Consider the following 17235-nt stretch of genomic DNA (forward strand, 5'->3'; position numbering starts at 1 on the left):
TTTATATATGGAACTGCTAACTTTTATCGTAAGCCCCAATATATTTCATATGTTTGACACGCATCCATAATTGGGTACGTGTGTTGGGTTGCATGTGAAATTCATTCTGCGTTACCAGCTAGCACAGCGGCCAGACCAGGCACCAGCAGCTCGCCTGCCAAAGATAACATGTGAGCTGGTTTTCATTGGCACCCCAGCTGGTTGCTGCCACTCTGTCCACCTCCCTGCCAGCTGGGAAGATTGCCACTGGCTGACTGCCACAGTTCTCGATGGCCAGTATCACCCATCCCAGACCCAGCAACAGTCAGAGCCTGGCACAGCCCACCACCACCACCACCCCACAGTCATGCTCTCCTGCCCCTGGCGCAAAAGACAGAAAAGAGGCTCAGGTTTGACACACCTCTTGCAAAAGATGCCTGGCCTCTCACAGGGAGGTGCTACAACTGGTGAATTTAAATGTGTCTCACAAAACCAACAATATGAGGTCTGGAAAACTACTGGTAGAACCAGGGAATGGATGATTTTGCCAATAAACGGCATAAACTACATTGATTACTTTCTTCCAGTTTCAGGTACTAAGGACAAGGATACGAATTTATCTTGAATAGATAGCAATAGACACTCCCAAACTTGGACAGCCTTTGGACCCCTCCCATCTTCTTATAGAATAGCCAGAGGGTGCAGTGAATGCTCACTTCCCTCAGACTCTCCCCTCTGGAGGAGTGCCAAATATAAATATGGGTACAGAATACCCTTTTTCAGACTTCACATTGTATTAACTCCCTTTCACATTAAAAAGGGAAGTCAGGCTTTGAAACAATTGCTTCGGACGTTCGTTAAATCATGGTATTCGTTAAAGCTATACATTCCCCCTATTATCCTGTGCACTTGTCTTTTGTTAATGGTGTGAATTTTCACTCAAGTAAAAGTCTACAGTAGATTTTACTCGTATCAGATTTGTGCAGTTCTTCATGAGACTGGGATGTGGTAAAGGTGTTCCAGACCCCAGGAGCCAACCTGTACTTCTACAATATTCTCTCAATGGTGGCCTCTCGTGGAGTCTCCTTCAAGAGTTCCTTTTCAGCAACTCCAGCAACGTGGGCAGGTACATAGCCCTGGAGATACCTTTGAAAGCCCGTTCTGCTTCTACACGTCTCCTCTGGTGGCAACCATCTGAAAATGGGCACTTCTACAGTCCCTGGGTAATCGACCAGGTCAGTCCCTTCAGGATTAACTGTTACAATGTTGTCACTTGAGCTAAATATGGCTTTAGAAAGCAGTTAGTCCAACCCCTCGCTCAGTAGAGGAAGCCCAGTACCCACAGTTGGGTGACTTACCCAAGGGCACACGGCTAGATTAGATGTGGCATTTAGGTTCCTTTCATTTCTCTATTCCTTCAACTGCCTGAGCCTATAAAAACAAACGACGCAACAGAAGGCCCAGGTTCTGCTCATAAGAGGATTCTGCCATATGGATAGAGGGACCTTATCAAGCGTGATACAAGGCTATAATTCTCTGAAAAGGAAAATGTGCAAATTAGCATTGGTGCCACATGCAGTAGTTGCCCAATCCTCTTTCCTAGCCTTTAAAGAAAAAATAAAGAAATCTCCCTAACATCCTTATGGACGACAGTTCTAAAGGATCTTCATACATAATAATACGCATATCAAAAAGAACTCAAAGAACCTGTTAACAGACGGTAGAATCCATGCAAAGAATTGGAACTGAAATGCCTTAGGGTACTACTGTCCTTAAATAGAAATTTTACATGGAAAATAATGTAAGCCAAACATTGCGTTCCCAGTTTGGGTACGTGTAGTTTCCAAAGGCACAATTTGGCCCATGAAGGCTGTGAATGGTTTTGTCAGTCTTTTGATTTGTTTCTGTAGCTTTTTGCCAGGGGGGCAAGCAGACCACAGAAACAGGAACATGCTGAAAGGCCCTCTAACATTAAGCTTGCTGTATAACGCCAGTTTTGAGCGATCTGACAGATAAAAACAAACAAACAAAAAGAAACGAACTTTCTCCTATCTCGAAACCAAACTGAAAAGTTGTGTTTTAAAAAATATATTTCAGATTCTTATTGGAGGAAATATTTCTGGTAATACAGTCTTGGAGGATGATTTCACAACTCTGGACAGTAGGAAATGGCTGCTTCACCCCGGAGGCACCAAGATGCCTGTGTGTGGCTCTACTGGTGATGCCCTAGTCTTCATCGAAAAGGCCAGCACCCGTTATGTGGTCACCACAGACATTGCTGTGAATGAGGATTCATTCCTACAGATAGATTTTGCTGCCTCCTGCTCGGTCACAGACTCTTGTTATGGTAAGTATTCCCTTTCCAGGTAGAGGGACAGAGAAGTGTAAATGGGCATCCAAGGCTGCCTCTGTCAAAGGACTATACTACACCTCCAAGAAGTCTGTAAGTAAAACACAAGTGTGCTTTCGGTCAGAACCTAACTGCATTCTTGAAAATGCTGTGTGTAAATTGAGTTTTAGACGTTTATTTTTTAAAACCTCAGAATGTGAGCTTATTTTTAAGCATATGTCCATGAAGACTTCTTTTTTTTATAAACAATAGCCCCCAATTTATCTCCGTTTATAAATCCAGATTTTTTAAGGATCATATTTACAGAATAAAGGGTTCTCGTCATATAGAGAATGTCAGAATAAGCAATAGGATTTACACATACATTTGTATTCACATGGGTTTTAATTCATAGGGCTTTAGATTAGTCCAGTTATTGTCTCCTTTCCATCTCCCAGGAATCATGAAATTTTGTTGTTCCTATTTTGTCTGATACTTTCTGCCACCGTGGGTCATAGCATATTCTAAACCACCGTGATTGTGACCAGTTTGCATCTTCTAGGTTATGCATACCTTACGCGTGCACGCGCACGCACACACACACACACACACACACACACACACACACACACACACGAGCCTATCTTAGGAGCTTTAAAAACTGACATCTCTGCATACTTGGACCCTTCACTGGAATTTGCAGATCTGTCAGGATTCTGGGGACCTTCTGGTCTTGCATCACCCTGTATCACTATTCTTCCAAGAGATCCAAACTAGAATGTTCACACTAGAATGTTTTAGATTCTTGCGGTCCAAAATCTGGAGAACTTGGTTACTTCCAAGGTCCTGCAAAATCCAGATTTTTCATATTTCCATTAGTTTGAATTTAATGGACAGATCTAAGAAGGAAGCCCAGAAGAATTCTTTCTACTTCAGACTCAATCAGTCAACACTAAACTAGTCAGTAAAGGTGGAACTTGGAAAAGTATAAGATACACAGGCTGTCTTCACTAGGTACAGTCTAGTTGAGGGGATACTTCAGAAAGTGAGTCCAATAAATGACTAAATCCAGTGCTGTATGGAGTGGTACTAATGCAAAATGTAATGAGAGTTCAGCCGAGGAAGAGATAACCAATGGATGGCCAGTCCAAGAAGTTTGGGAAGATTTCACAAAGAAGCTAAATCTCAAGTGGGCATTGATGGTTGGAGTGAATCTGAAGGGTGAATGGGGAAGAGAGGACACCCCAGGCTGGCTGGCAGCATAAAGCGGGGATTCTCCTGGTCCATGGGTAAACCATGAGCAGACCAGCCTGAACAGATAATATTTGCATCTACCGGAGGAGAGTAGAGTGCTAATTTTGAAAATAGATAGGGACTTCAGGGTCCTAGACACCCACTCCCTCATTAGCATAGGAAGTCAGCTAGAGACCAGGGAGGTGAGTTATGACATGTTCAGCATGCAGCAGAACCAGGACTGAAACTCTGCCTTCATAAGCCCAGTCACATGTGCTTTCTTCTGTAGGCTGGGTAAACCTCTTGAAAAGATGGAACTGAATAAAAAAATGAAAGAGGAAAGTGGCCAAGAAGAGTTGGCAGCAAATTAAGAAGGGCATTAAAAGGCAGGCACAGGAATTTGTGCTTGACAAGGTCATGAATAAGAGGGCACAGGGCTTCCCTGGTGGCGCAGTGGTTGAGAGTCCGCCTGCCGATGCAGGGGACACGGGTTCGTGCCCCGGTCCGGGAAGATCCCACATGCCGCGGAGCGGCTGGGCCCGTGAGCCATGGCTGCTGAGCCTGCATGTCCAGAGCCTGTGCTCCGCAACAGGAGAGGCCACAACAGTGAGAGGCCCACGTACCGCAAAAAAAAAAAAAAAAAAAAAAGAGGGCACAAGTGCAGGGGAGTGGCATGGTGGGTTTTAGGGAGATTAGCCCAGGAGCCAATGAAGGTGGGTAGAGAAGAATCCCAACAAAAAAGTGTCAGTGGTTGTCTCTGTAGGAAGTGATGAAAACCTGAATTACGTGGCATGAAGAGAAAGGGCATGGATAAAACTAGTATGAGACACTGCAAACCAAAAGGAAAGAAGCAGCAAACCTCAAAACCAGGTGACATGTTGAACATAGAGGGTAAAGAAGAAAGGAGTAAAATTTCTAAAATAATTTCTAAATTCTGAACCCAGAAAACTAGTGCAAAAGCATTGTCACTGATAGCACTTGGTAGTTAAGAAGAGATATTTATTTATGAGGGACAATGATGAGTCTTTCTCTAGTTTGGTGAAAACAGTTTTAAGTGGTGGTATCCTTTAGTGCGGAGGGCTTGCAGTGTAGAAAGCAGGCACTTTGTCTATACTGTGCATCACGGTATGCCAGCATCCAGGACAATGCCAGGCTGAATAAACATTTGCTGAATGAATAAAATCAATTTTGAGACGTAAAATTGGGAGATTTGGGCACAGAGATAACAGTTGAAGCCCAAGGAAGATAGGTGTAGAATAGAAGGCCAGAAATGGAGTCCGGAAAGATGCCCATAGCTGGGCTAGTTAGCACAGAAGTCAGAGGGAAATAAGACAGGAGATTCAGAATAATGTCCTCCAAACGAAAGGAAAGTTTCAAGAACCAGGGAGTCATCAATAATGTGCAAGGCTGTAGGGAGGGCAAGAACAATGAAGACTGAGACAGGCCATTGTATTTAACTAGAAAAGGCCACCAGGAAACTTAGGCCACCAGGACCAGTGAGTGGTCCCACGCTGGCTGCATGGGAGAATCCCCTGGGAAACTTAAAAGCTCCCAGCACCTTGGCCTGCCCCACAAGAGTGAAATCCCAATCTCTGCAGGTGGGACTTTGGCATCAGTAGTTTCTAAAGGTACCCAGGCGATTTCAGTGTGCAGCCAAAACTGAGAATCATGGTCTTAGGAAATTTCAGTAGGGAGGTATGGGCTGAAGTAGTTTATAAAGTCTTAAGAAGGGACCAGAGAGAGACATATAAAACAAAGCGTATAGGTTGAATGTTTTGGAAGAAGAGAAAGAAAGAAATCTCTTTCCATAAGACCCACAGCCTGACTTCCTGCTTTGGCACGAACTACATGGCCTTCAGCTCCCTCTTTATGCTTCTCTGATTTCCCAGTATATTCCATAACACAGCAAAGCAGGGTATATAAGCAAAAGAGATTTGCCAATTTCTTTTTTTTTTTCTTTTTTTTTTTTTTTTTTGCGGTACACGGGCCTCTCACTGTTGTGGCCTCTTCCGTTGCGGAGCACAGGCTCCGGATGCACAGGCTCAGTGGCCATGGCTCACGGGCCCAGCCGCTCCACAGCATGTGGGATGTGGGATCTTCCCGGACCGGGGCACGAACCCGTGTCCCCTGCATTGGCAGGCGGACTCTCAACCACTGCGCCACCAGGGAAGCCCGATTTGTCATTTTCTTAGGAGTTTCACCTATACCAGAGAAAGTTTGGCATAAGTTGGTCAGGATCCCTATAGAATGCTTAAATTTTGGGAAGGCTGCTCAACATTTTTAACTATTTAAAAAGTAGTCATTATAACATATGGTTATTACGTTCTGTATTTGTATGTTAACCTTTAAATAAACAGACAAAATATAGTTATTATAATACATAAATTATATCTAATTTATATAATGTATTTATACAATATATATCCTATAACTATTAAATTAAATAATAAATATATATAAATTATAACTATTATTATTATTGCTTTAACTGCATGTGAAGCAATTGATTTGTTAGAATTGTTCTGAAAATTTCACAATTAAAGAAGTGATTCAGGAAAATTTACTTTATGTTTCACTTGATCATATCCCCTTAACAGAAAAATTATTTTAATATGGAAAGTTAAAAATAATCACTAGTAGTATACAGAGGAAAAAATAACACCAGGAAATACATTTGGGGAAAATCAAATGATATTTGATTGAAATTAAAACATATGAAAACATAAGTAATTATGGTTCCTGGATCTGCAGGTATGTATTTCTAACCAGAATAATGCTTCCTGTTTCAGCTATTGAGTTGGAATACTCAGTAGACCTTGGATTGTCATGGCACCCACTGGTAAGGGACTGTCTGCCTACCAATGTTGAATGCAATCGCTATCACCTGCAGCGGATCCTGGTGTCAGATACTTTCAACAAATGGACCAGAATTACTCTGCCTCTCCCACCGTACACCAGGTATGGATGTTTCTGCATGTAGTGAACCCGAATGTGATATAATTTGGCATGTCCAATTTCAGCACAGTAAGTTTAAATTAGTTACATGAGATTTTGTTACTTGTTGATGATATTGCTATGCATGAATTATTAAAGCGACCTTAATACGTAAAAAAGAAACCAGTTTTTGTGGTGACATTGTCCTGTGTTTTCCCTAAATCCAGGCCTTTCCTGACTTTTAACTCTAATATTTTTTTAAATGGCATATGAAAGGAAATAGTGGCCAGCTCAGTGAGCTTCTCCAACTTAAGTCACTAGGCCAAGAACAAGTCTTAATGGATTTAAATGGAGTCTATTTTCTGTCAGTCAGACTATTGTAAATATAGCAGTGAGTGGTATCATATAAACGGATGTAGCATAAAAATGTGTATTAAAATTACTGTCTGCTTTTGAAATTTTATTTTGAACAGTATCTTGAGAATTATCACCTGGAATGTACTTTTATGTGAAAAACAATTGTAAATGCTCCTTCGTTGTGTCTTTAAGAAATGACAGTGTCTTAATAAAACTGCCTGGTAGATGCTGGTAGAGAAGTTAAGTCTAAACTATCTCTGTATTTGCGCTCCTGCTTGAGTAAAGCAGAGAACTCACCTTGCCTAGTGGATAGTGTTACATGCCTCTCTCTCTTTTCACCATCTAAGTAGAAAATGGTAATCAGTTGCTGCCGTTAAGAAAGAAGCAAAGCCACCAATGCAGTCTGTGGAACAGGAGTTATAGTTTGGGCTCATTATTGTTCTCTCACCTCCCCACAAATGAAGAATGAATAAATCTTCCTAGCAAATGATCGTAAAATTCAGCCGTTCATCTAGGACTTAACTTTTCCTGGGATTATCATAAATGGGATGGGTTCACTTACTAACAGCCTAGGGCTCCTGTACAATTGCTGGCTCAGGGGTGCAAGACTATATCAACTGTTAGCAGAGTTGCCAAGTTTAAATGAGATACGTGAGATTTTGTTGCTCGTTAAAGGTATTGCCATGCATGAATTATTAAGGTGATCTTAATAAGTAAAATAGAAAAAAAAAACTCTATTAAGGTGGTAGTCTTTTAAGTCATTATGAATTCTGTGAATTATTACCCAGCAACATGGTAACATTTTGCAAACAAACGACATTCTAAGATATACTCCAGCTCGTTATTATGCCCTTGAGTCTTTTACTCAAGAAAAATAATTAATCCTCATCTTTTAATCTATCTTTTGTCTCTTACACATACCCATAAAAATTTTGACCCTTTCAAATGATATTTTAAAAATCTGATGAGCATGCATTTCATCTTGTAATCATATTGAAAATATGCAGTTTGTTTATTATATTACCCTGAAAGTTCATGTTGTACAATGGTCTTAAAGGCAACACTGCTTTATAACAAGGCCCTTTGGGTAATTCAGAAAGAAACGAGCATGGCTGGAACCCAAGCCAGACCCCCTTCTAACTGTGCTTTGCCATGGGCCAAAGATCATTAGAACAATGTGCCAGACTCAGAGCACTTTGCCTCAAACTCAAGATAGCTAATCTATACTATATCTGCTCTTTCATCCAGTTGCTTTTTAAGTGCAGTGCTTCCTTATTCTGAGTTGAACTTACTGCCTCAACATCTGCAAAATACTGGGACATCAGTGTTTATGTCATCTGCCAGGACAGAATTGAGGATTTTAGTTTGTAGTTCTTCACTATAAACAAACATGATGCTGACAACTTAAAGCTATGAGCTAAGTAGGAATTAGGAGTGACTGTGACAATGTGCCAATTGTAGTTTGTCCGCTCACTTATCATGTGACCACAGAGCTAGGCTCTCAGTATTGTTGGCACAGTGGTGGAAACAGTCAACCGAGGTTGGGTGTCCACAAATTGACATCAAACCATTAACCAAACTGAAATGACTAGTAGTCATCAGTAGTGATTATTCATGCATTAAACCGTTCATTAAACAAGTATTTTTTAAGTATTTCATTATTACCTAGGTCCGTGTGAGAGGCTGAACTTAGCCCCGCCTCAAGGAACTTTTAGTCTAGTGCGAGAAAGATGTATTAACCAGAAATCACTAGTAATCAGAGAAGTAAATATGAAATTCAACTCTGATAACTGATGGAGGATACTTGCATGGTGCTAAGAGATTATACATCATAGAGAGATTTGTCTTGGTCAAGAAGGTCAAGGAACACTTTCTTGAGAAAATAATTGTAGTGTGATGTGAAGGAAGGATACAAGTTAACTAGGAGAAGGGGAAGGGGAAGGGTGTTCCAGGTAAAGATAACACCCTGTAGTAGGAGGAAACAGGCATATTTGAGATGCTGATAGAATGGATCAGACACCAAGAGAGAAAGTGAAGTGAGGTGTAAGATGGTGTCAGACCATGGAGAGTCGGTCATACTAAAGATTTAGGGGTTTGTTGGACTTCCCTGGTGGTGCAGTGGTTAAGAATCCACCTGCCAATGCAGGGGACATAGTTTCGAGCCCAGGAAGATCCCACATGCCGTGGAGCAGCTAAGCCTGTGTGCCACAACTACTGAGCCTGCTCTCTAGAGCCCATGAGGCACAAACAAAGGAAGCCCGCGCACCTAAAGCCCGTGCTCTGCAGCAAGAGAAGCCACTGCAATGAGAAGCCCGCGCACCACAACGAAGAGTAGACCCCGCTCGCCACAACTAGAGAAAGCCCGTGTGCAGCAACAAAGATACAACACAGGCAAAAATCAATTAATTAATTTAAAAAAAAGATTTAGGGGTTTGTTATATGGATGCTGGAAGCCTGCTAAAATGCTTGGGGATGGGGAGACATGATCAGATTTGCATTCAGAAAAGCTTATTCTAACTGGAGAACAAATTGGGGAGGATAAGAGTAGATGTAAGGAGGCCCTTAAAGAGACAGTGACTGCTGGTAGCTTAGACTAAGATGTGGCAGACATGAAGAGAAGTGAAGAAGTTCAAGAGAAATGGAGGCAATAAAATTGAGCTTAATGATGAAAGGCATGTGGGACAGTGAAGGAAGGGGCAATGTTGAAGATGACTCCCTGGTCTCTGAGTTGCAAAACTGAACGGATGCTGGTGCTTTTCATCAGGAAAGCAACAGTGAGACTAAACACAAGATATATCACACTGTGCTCCAGACATTGCTCTGTTGAAACCTAAATAAATTGGGGTAGATAGAACCATAGTCTCTAATCCTCCCCATTTACACTGGTGAAGTTAGATCTTCGTGAAAGAAAGAAAGAAAAGAAAAAGACCAGAAAGTATTGCAGTTTAGTGGAGGGCTCCCACTTTTCAGCCCTGTGAGCTTCTAAGCAAGTCATTTCACGTCCCTAAGCTTAAGTTTCCTTATCTGAAAAATGAAGATATTTTTTACTATATAAAAAGCTAATCAATGTGCCTGGAAGTGTTTGGGACATTGTAAACATTTACTAAATGGTAAGTCGTTTTTACTTTTATGAGTTAACTACATAATCACATTTGTTAACCATAGCTCAAGTGTAGTACCAGACTTCAGTCAGACTAAGAAGTCATCCTCAGTTAACTTAACAAGAGTGAGCCCATAGTAATGGTAGGACGCTATCTTAAGTTTCTGCCCTGGAAGAGGTTACAATCTGATTATGGGAAAATAAACAACTTAAAAATAATACATGCTGAGTAAAATTTAGAGCTTCACTGAGGAATGGGCTGGAAATGCTGTAGGTATTGAGAGATGGGAGACAGTGTTGAATGCCAGAGTTAGGGATTTGAGAAAAGATGGACCCTGGCCTCAAAGGATGGCTAGGACTTAGGTGGGTAAGGAAAAGAACATCCTAAATTAGGGGAACAACGTGAACAGGGCACGTGAGTCTGGGAGAAGCACAGAGGTTGCTGATTTAAGAGGGAGCTCGTATCTGTAAGTTATGGGAAGTTGTTTGTTAGCAGAGTTGGGGTAATTTATAGTAAGCATTGAAGCAAGGCAAAGGGGTTTAGACTTGTAGGGAAAATGAACTGTGGTGAGTTTTGAGCTGAGACTAATTCTTCCAAGAAAAAAAAATTGGGAGAAAAGAGAGACTCAAGTAGGACAAAGACAAAGGTATTGTGATAATGACTGTACATAGTAACAAGGATCTGGGGTACAGCTAACATGAGGGGGATGAAGTAGATATTATAGGACATTTCAGAGAAAGAATTGATAAAACTCAGTCACTAACTTCTTCTCCCTTGCACACATCAAAAGATGACTTTAAAGTTTGAAGCCTGAGAAAGTGGTGAGAAGAAGAGAGGAGTGAGCTGAAGCTGATTCCAGGAGGGACAGTGCAGCAGATTTAATCAAAAGATGCTGAATTAAATGTGATGGAAATATCCTTTTGACAGAGCTATGAAGACTGGAGCCCAGGGGAAGATAATAAACCTTGAAGGCGTGAACATAGAGGTCATAGGCAATGCTATAAAACTGCAGCAGCTCTCCAGAGGAGAGCATTTAAAAAGAAAGGATCCCTAAATTTAATAGCAGAATGAGTGGAAATAGCTATTAGAGGAACCAGGAGGATGCAGTCAAGGAGGAAGGAGAATCAGAATAAAGTGGTATCCAAAAGCCAAGTGAAAATAGAATATCAAGCAGGGATAGATCAAATCAGTGACAAATGCTACATAGAGTCAAGAAGAAGACAGTTTCACAATAAATTTACTGGAGTTTTCAATAAGGAGATAGTCAATGACCTTCAAAAGAACAGTTTCAGTGAGATACTGGAAATAAATACAGCTTGTCTGGTGCCAGAGCCCATGGGCTTAACCACTGTATTAGTACTACATCTTTATTGCTTGCCTAAGAGATATGGTCCAAGAAGAAATAGAAAGGGAGGATGCCAGGCATTCTTGAGAAAGGCTGAAAAAAATAGGAAGATGCCAAAATCAATTTCATAGCCCCTATTCTGAATATGCCTCCTTCTCCTCCTTTACTAACCCCAGACCTAAAAATAAAGGTGACTCAAGTGGCATCGTTCTTGAAATGTCACCTGAGAACCAGAGTGAGTCAGTGGAAGGGCAGGTAACCCAAATCCACCAAGAAAGGTGGGGTGTGGGAGCTGCCACTGGAAGGCTCAGGTGTGACTTGGCTATTTAAAGTCACAGTTTGAAAATGATCCATTCTCTTCTACTGGCCCTAATGACCTGGCCGATACCACTGGCTTTAAAGATTAACTACTACACTTTGGAAGCCAGGTGGTTTTAGCCACAGCACAGAAGCTATTCCATGTGTGCAGGAAGTTTAAAGGAATGGTGATAAGCTCAAGAAGGGGCAAAAAGATTGTGGAAGGACTGGAGTGATGGAATGGGGTTGGAGGAGTCTGTACCTTTTGGCAGGTAAACAAATTTAGAGTAGGAGGAGATATTTCAATGATATTCCCAACTACTGTAACTGCAAAGAAAAGGTCTTATTCTAAGAAAACCAAATAACTAAACATAATATTTATTGGGTTAATCATGGAGAAATAGTCAAGGGAATTACAAGTTCTTTTTTCTTTTAGCCATTTATTTAATTAACAAAAGGAGAGAAAGAAAAACACATTCCAAAGTTAAAATGCTGATGAATGACAGAAAATTCACACTGAATCACCAGCTTCTATGTTGTATAATGTTGTCTTCTTTTTTTAACATCTTTATTGGAGTATAATTGCTTTACAATGTTGTGTTAGCTTCTGCTGTATAACAAAGTGAATCAGCTATACATATACATATATCTCCATATACCCTCCCTCTTGCGTCTCCCTCCCACCCTCCCTATCCCACACCTCTACGAGATGATCCCAAAGCACCGAGCTGATCTCCCTGTGCTATGCAGCTACATCCCACTAGCTATCTGTTTTACATTTGGTAGTGTATATATGTCCATGCCACTCTCTCACTTTGTCCCAGCTTACCCTTCCCCCTCCCCATATCCTCAAGTCCATTCTCTACATCTGTGTCTTTATACCTGTCCTGTCCCTAGGTTTTTTTTTTTTTTTTTTTATTCCGTATATATGTGTTAGCATACGGTATTTGTTTTCCTCTTTCTGGCTTACTTCACTCTGTTTGACAGATTCTAGGTCCATCCACCTCATTACAAATAACTCAATTTCGTTTCTCTTTATGGCTAACATTCCATTGTATGTATGTGCCACATCTTCTTTATCCATTCATCTGTCGATGGACACTTAGGCTGCTTCCATGTCCTGGCTATTGTAAATAGAGCTGCAGTGAACATTGTGGTACATGTCTCTTTTTGAATTATGGTGTTCTCAAGGTATATGCCCAGTAGTGGGATTGCTGGGTCATATGGTAGTTCTATTTTTAATTTTTTAACGAACTTCCATACTGTTCTCCATAGTGGCTGTATCAATTTACATTCCCATCAACAGTACAAGAGGGTTCCCTTTTCTCCACACCCTCTCCAGCATTTATTGTTTGTAGATATTTTTGGTGATGGCCATTTTGACTGGTGTGAGGTGATACCTCACTGTAGTTTTGATTTGCATTTCTCTAATGATTAATGATGTTGAGCATCCTTTAATGTGTTTGTTGGTAATCTGTATATTTTCTTTGGAGAAATGTCTATTTAGGTCTTCTGCCCATTTTTGATTGGGTTACTTGTTTTTTTGATATTGAGCTGCATGAGCTGCTTGTATATTTTGGAGATTAATCCTTCGTCAGTTGCTTCATTTGCAAATATTCTCTCCCATTATGAGGGTTGTCTTTTCATCTTGTTTATGGTTTCCTTTTCTGTGCAAAAGCTTTTAAGTTTCATTAGGTCCCATTAATTTATTTTTGTCTTTATTTCCATTTCTCAAGGAGGTGGGTCAAAAAGAATCTTGCTGTGATTTATATCATTGAGTGTTCTGCCTATGTTTTCCTCTAAGAGTTTTATAGTGTCTGGCCTTACATTTAGGTCTTTAATTCATTTTGAGTTTATTTTTGTGTATGGTGTTAGGGAGTGTTCTAATTTCATTCTTTCACATGTAGCTGTCCAGTTTTCCCAGCACCACTTATTGAAGAAGCTGTCTTTTCTCCATTATATATTCTTGCCTCCTTTATCAAAAATAAGGTGACCATATGTGCATGGGTTTATCTCTCGGCTTTTTATCCTGTTTTTGTTTTTGTTTTATCCTATATTTCTGTTTTTGTGCCAGTACCATACTGTCTTGAGTACTGTAGCTTTGTAGTATAGCCTGAACTCAGCCTGATTCCTCCAGCTCCACTTTTCTTTCTCAAGATCGCTTTGGCTATTTGGGGTCTTTTGTGTTTCCATACAAATTGTGAATTTTTTTTGTTGTAGTTCTGTGAAAAATGCCATTGCTGTTTGATAGGGATTGCATTGAATCTGTAGATTGTTTTGGGTAGTATACTCATTTTCACAATGTTGATTCTTCCCATCCAAGAACATGGTATATCTCTCCATCTGTTTGTATCGTCTTTAATTTCTTTCATCACTGTCTTACAGTTTTCTGCCTAGAGGTCTTTTGTCTCCTTTGGTAGGTTTATTCCTAGGTATTTTATTCTATTTGTTGCAGTGGTAAATGGGAGTGTTTCCTTAATTTCTCTTTCAGATTTTTCATCATTAGTGTATAGGAATGCAAGAGATTTCTGTGCATTAATTTTGTATCCTGCTACTTTACCAAATTCATTGATTAGCTCTAGTAGTTTTCTGGTAGCATCTTTAGGATTTCTTTGTATAGTATCATGTCATCTGTAAACAGTGACAGTTTTACTTCTTCTTTTCTGATTTGTATTCCTTTTTTTGGGGGGGTGGTGTGGACCATGTTTTTTTGTTTGTTTTTTTATTTTTTAACATATTTATTGGAGTGTAATTGCTTTACAATGGTGTATTCCTTTTATTTCTTTTTCTTCTTTCATTGCTGTGACTAAAACTTCCAAAACTATGTTGAATAATAGCAGTGAGAGTGGGCAACCTTGTCTTGTTCCTGATCTTAGTGGAAATGGTTTCAGTTTTTCACCATTGAGAATGATGTTGGCTGTGGGTTTGTCATATATGGCCTGTATTGTGTTGAGGTAGTTTCCCTCTATGCCTACATTCTGGAGAGTTTTTATCATAAATGGGTGTTGAATTTTGTTGAAAGCTTTTTCTGCATCTATTGAGATGATCATATGGTTTTTATCCTTCAGTTTGTTTATATGGTTTATCACACTGATTGATTTGTATATTAAAGAATCCTTGCATTTCTGGGATAAACCCCACTTGTCATGGTGTATGATCCTTTAAATGTGCTGCTAGATTCTGTTTGCTAGTATTTTGTTGAGGATTTTTACATCTATGTTCATCAGTGATATTGGCCTGTAGTTTTCTTTTTTTGTGACATCTTTGTCTGGTGTTGGTATCAGGGTGATGGTGGCCTTGTACAATGAGCTTGGGAGTGTTCCTCCCTCTGCTATATTTTGGAAGAGTTTGAGAAGGATAGGTGTTAGCTCTTCATTAAATATTTGATCACATTCACCTGTAGAGCCAACTGGTCCTGGGCTTTTGTTTGTTGCAAGATTTTTAATCACAGTTTCAATTTCATTACTTATGATTGGTGTGTTCATATTTTCTATTTCTTCCTGGTTCAGTCTTGGAAGGTTGTGCTTTTCTAAGAATTTGTCCATTTCTTCCAGGTTGTTCATTTTATTGGCATATAGTTGCTTGTAGTAATCTCTCATGATCCTTTGTATTTCTGCAGTATCAGTTGTTACTTCTCCTTTGTCATTTCTATTTCTGTTGATTTGAGTCTTCTCCCTTTTTTTCTTGATGAGTCTGGCTTATAGTTTTATCAATTTTGTTTATCTTCTCAAGAACCAGCTTTTAGTTTTATTGACCTTTGCTATTGTTTCCTTCATTTCTTTTTATTTCTGATCTGATCCTTATGCTTTCTTTCCTTCTGCTGATTTTGGGTTTTTTTGTTTGTTTCTCTAATTGCTTTAGGTGTAAAGTAAGGTTGTTTACTTGAGATTTTTCTTGTTTCTTGAGGTAGGATTGTATTGCTATAAACTTCCCTCTTAGAACTTTTTTTGCTGCATCCCATAGGTTTTGGGTCGTCGTGTTTTCATTGTCATTTGTTTCTAGGTATTTTTTGATTTCCTCTTTGAGTTCTTCAGTGATCTCTTAATTATTTAGTAGCGTATTGTTTACCTCCATGTGTTTGTATTTAAAATTTTTTTTTACTGTATTTGATATCTACTCTCATAGTGTTGTGGTCAGAAAAGATACTTCATATGATTTCAATTTTCTTAAATTTACTAAGGCTTGATTTGTGGCCCAAGATATGATCTATCCTGGAGAATGTTCCATGAGCACTTAAGAAGAAAGTTTATTCTGTTGTTTTTGGATGGAATGTCCTATAAATATCAATTAAGTCCATCTTGTTTAATGTATCATTTAAAGCTTGTTTTTCCTTATGTATTTTCATGATCTGTCCATTGGTGAAAGTAGGGTGTTGAAGTCCCCTACTATGATTATGTTACTGTCGACTTCCCCTTTTATGGATGTTAGCATTTGCCTTATGTATTGAGGTGCTCCTATGTTGGGTGCGTAAATATTTACAATTGTTATATCATCTTCTTGGATTGATCCCTTGATCATTATGTAGTGTCCTTCTTTGTCTCTTGTAATAGTCTTTATTTTAAGTCTCTTTTGTCAGATATGAGAATTGCTACTCCAGATTTCTTTTGATTTCCCTTTGCATGGAATATCGTTTTCCATCCCCTCACTTTCAGTCTGTATGTGTCCCTAGGTCTTAAGTGAGTCTCCTGTAGACAGCATATATACAGGTCTTGGTTTTGTTTTTTTGTTTTTTTTTAATAAATCTTACATTTATTTATTTATTTTTATTTTTTTTATTTTTTTAGACATTTATTGGCCTTATACTTCTTAAAGTTTTTTGTCCCCTGAATATTTTAATTAATTTATTTACTTTTGCTGTGTTGGGTCTTCGTTTCTGTGAGAGGGCTTTCTCTAGTTGTGGCAAGTGGGGGCCACTCTTCATCGCAGTGCGCGGGCCTGTCACTATCGCGGCCTCTCTTGTTGCGGAGCACGGGCTCCAGACGCGCAGGCTCAGTAGTTGTGGCTCACGGGCCTAGTTGCTCTGCGGCATGTGGGATCTTCCCGGACCGGGGCCTGAACCCGTGTCCCTGAATCGGCAGGCAAATTCTCAACCACTGTGCCACCAGGGAAGCCCCAGGTCTTGTTTTTGTATCCATTCAGCCAGTCTGTGTCTTTTGGTTGGAGCATTTAATCCATTTGCATTTAAGGTAATTATCAACATGTATGTTCCTGTTACCGTTTTCTTAATTGTTTTGGGTTTGTTTTTGTAGGTCTTTTCCTTCTCTTGTGTTTCCTGCTTACAGAAGTTCCTTTAGCATTTGTTGTAAAGCTGGTTTGGCGGTGCTGAAGTCTCTTAACTTTTGCTTGTCTGTAAAGGTTTTAATTTCTGCATCAAATCTGAATGAGATCCTGGCTGGGTAGGCTAATCTTGTTTGTAGGTTTTTCCCTTCCATCACTTTAAATATGTCATGCCACTCCTTTCTGGCTTGCAGAGTTTCTGCTGAAAGATCAGTTGTTAACCTTATGGGGATTCCCGTATATGTTATTTGTTGCTTTTCCCTTGCTGCTTTTAATATTTTTTCTTTGTATTTAATTTTTGATAGTTTGATTAATATGTGTCTTGGCGTGTTTCTTCTTGGATTTTCCTGTATGGGACTCTCTACGCTTCCTGGACTTGCTTG

General features: G+C 39.8%; 1 protein-coding gene across 1 annotated transcript in view; it reads left to right on the top strand.

Moving 5' to 3' along the window:
• The window catches only part of RELN (reelin), a 516016-nt gene that overhangs the window by 453957 nt on the left and 44824 nt on the right, over nt 1–17235 (top strand). Inside the window, exons 44-46 of the mRNA XM_033862920.2 lie at nt 956–1214; nt 2077–2326; nt 6331–6499. Of these exons, the coding sequence (XP_033718811.1) occupies nt 956–1214; nt 2077–2326; nt 6331–6499 (678 nt within the window). The remainder of the gene's footprint in view (nt 1–955; nt 1215–2076; nt 2327–6330; nt 6500–17235) is intronic.

Source organism: Tursiops truncatus, chromosome 9 (genome assembly GCF_011762595.2).
Source record: "Tursiops truncatus isolate mTurTru1 chromosome 9, mTurTru1.mat.Y, whole genome shotgun sequence".
Lineage (NCBI taxonomy): Eukaryota > Metazoa > Chordata > Mammalia > Artiodactyla > Delphinidae > Tursiops > Tursiops truncatus.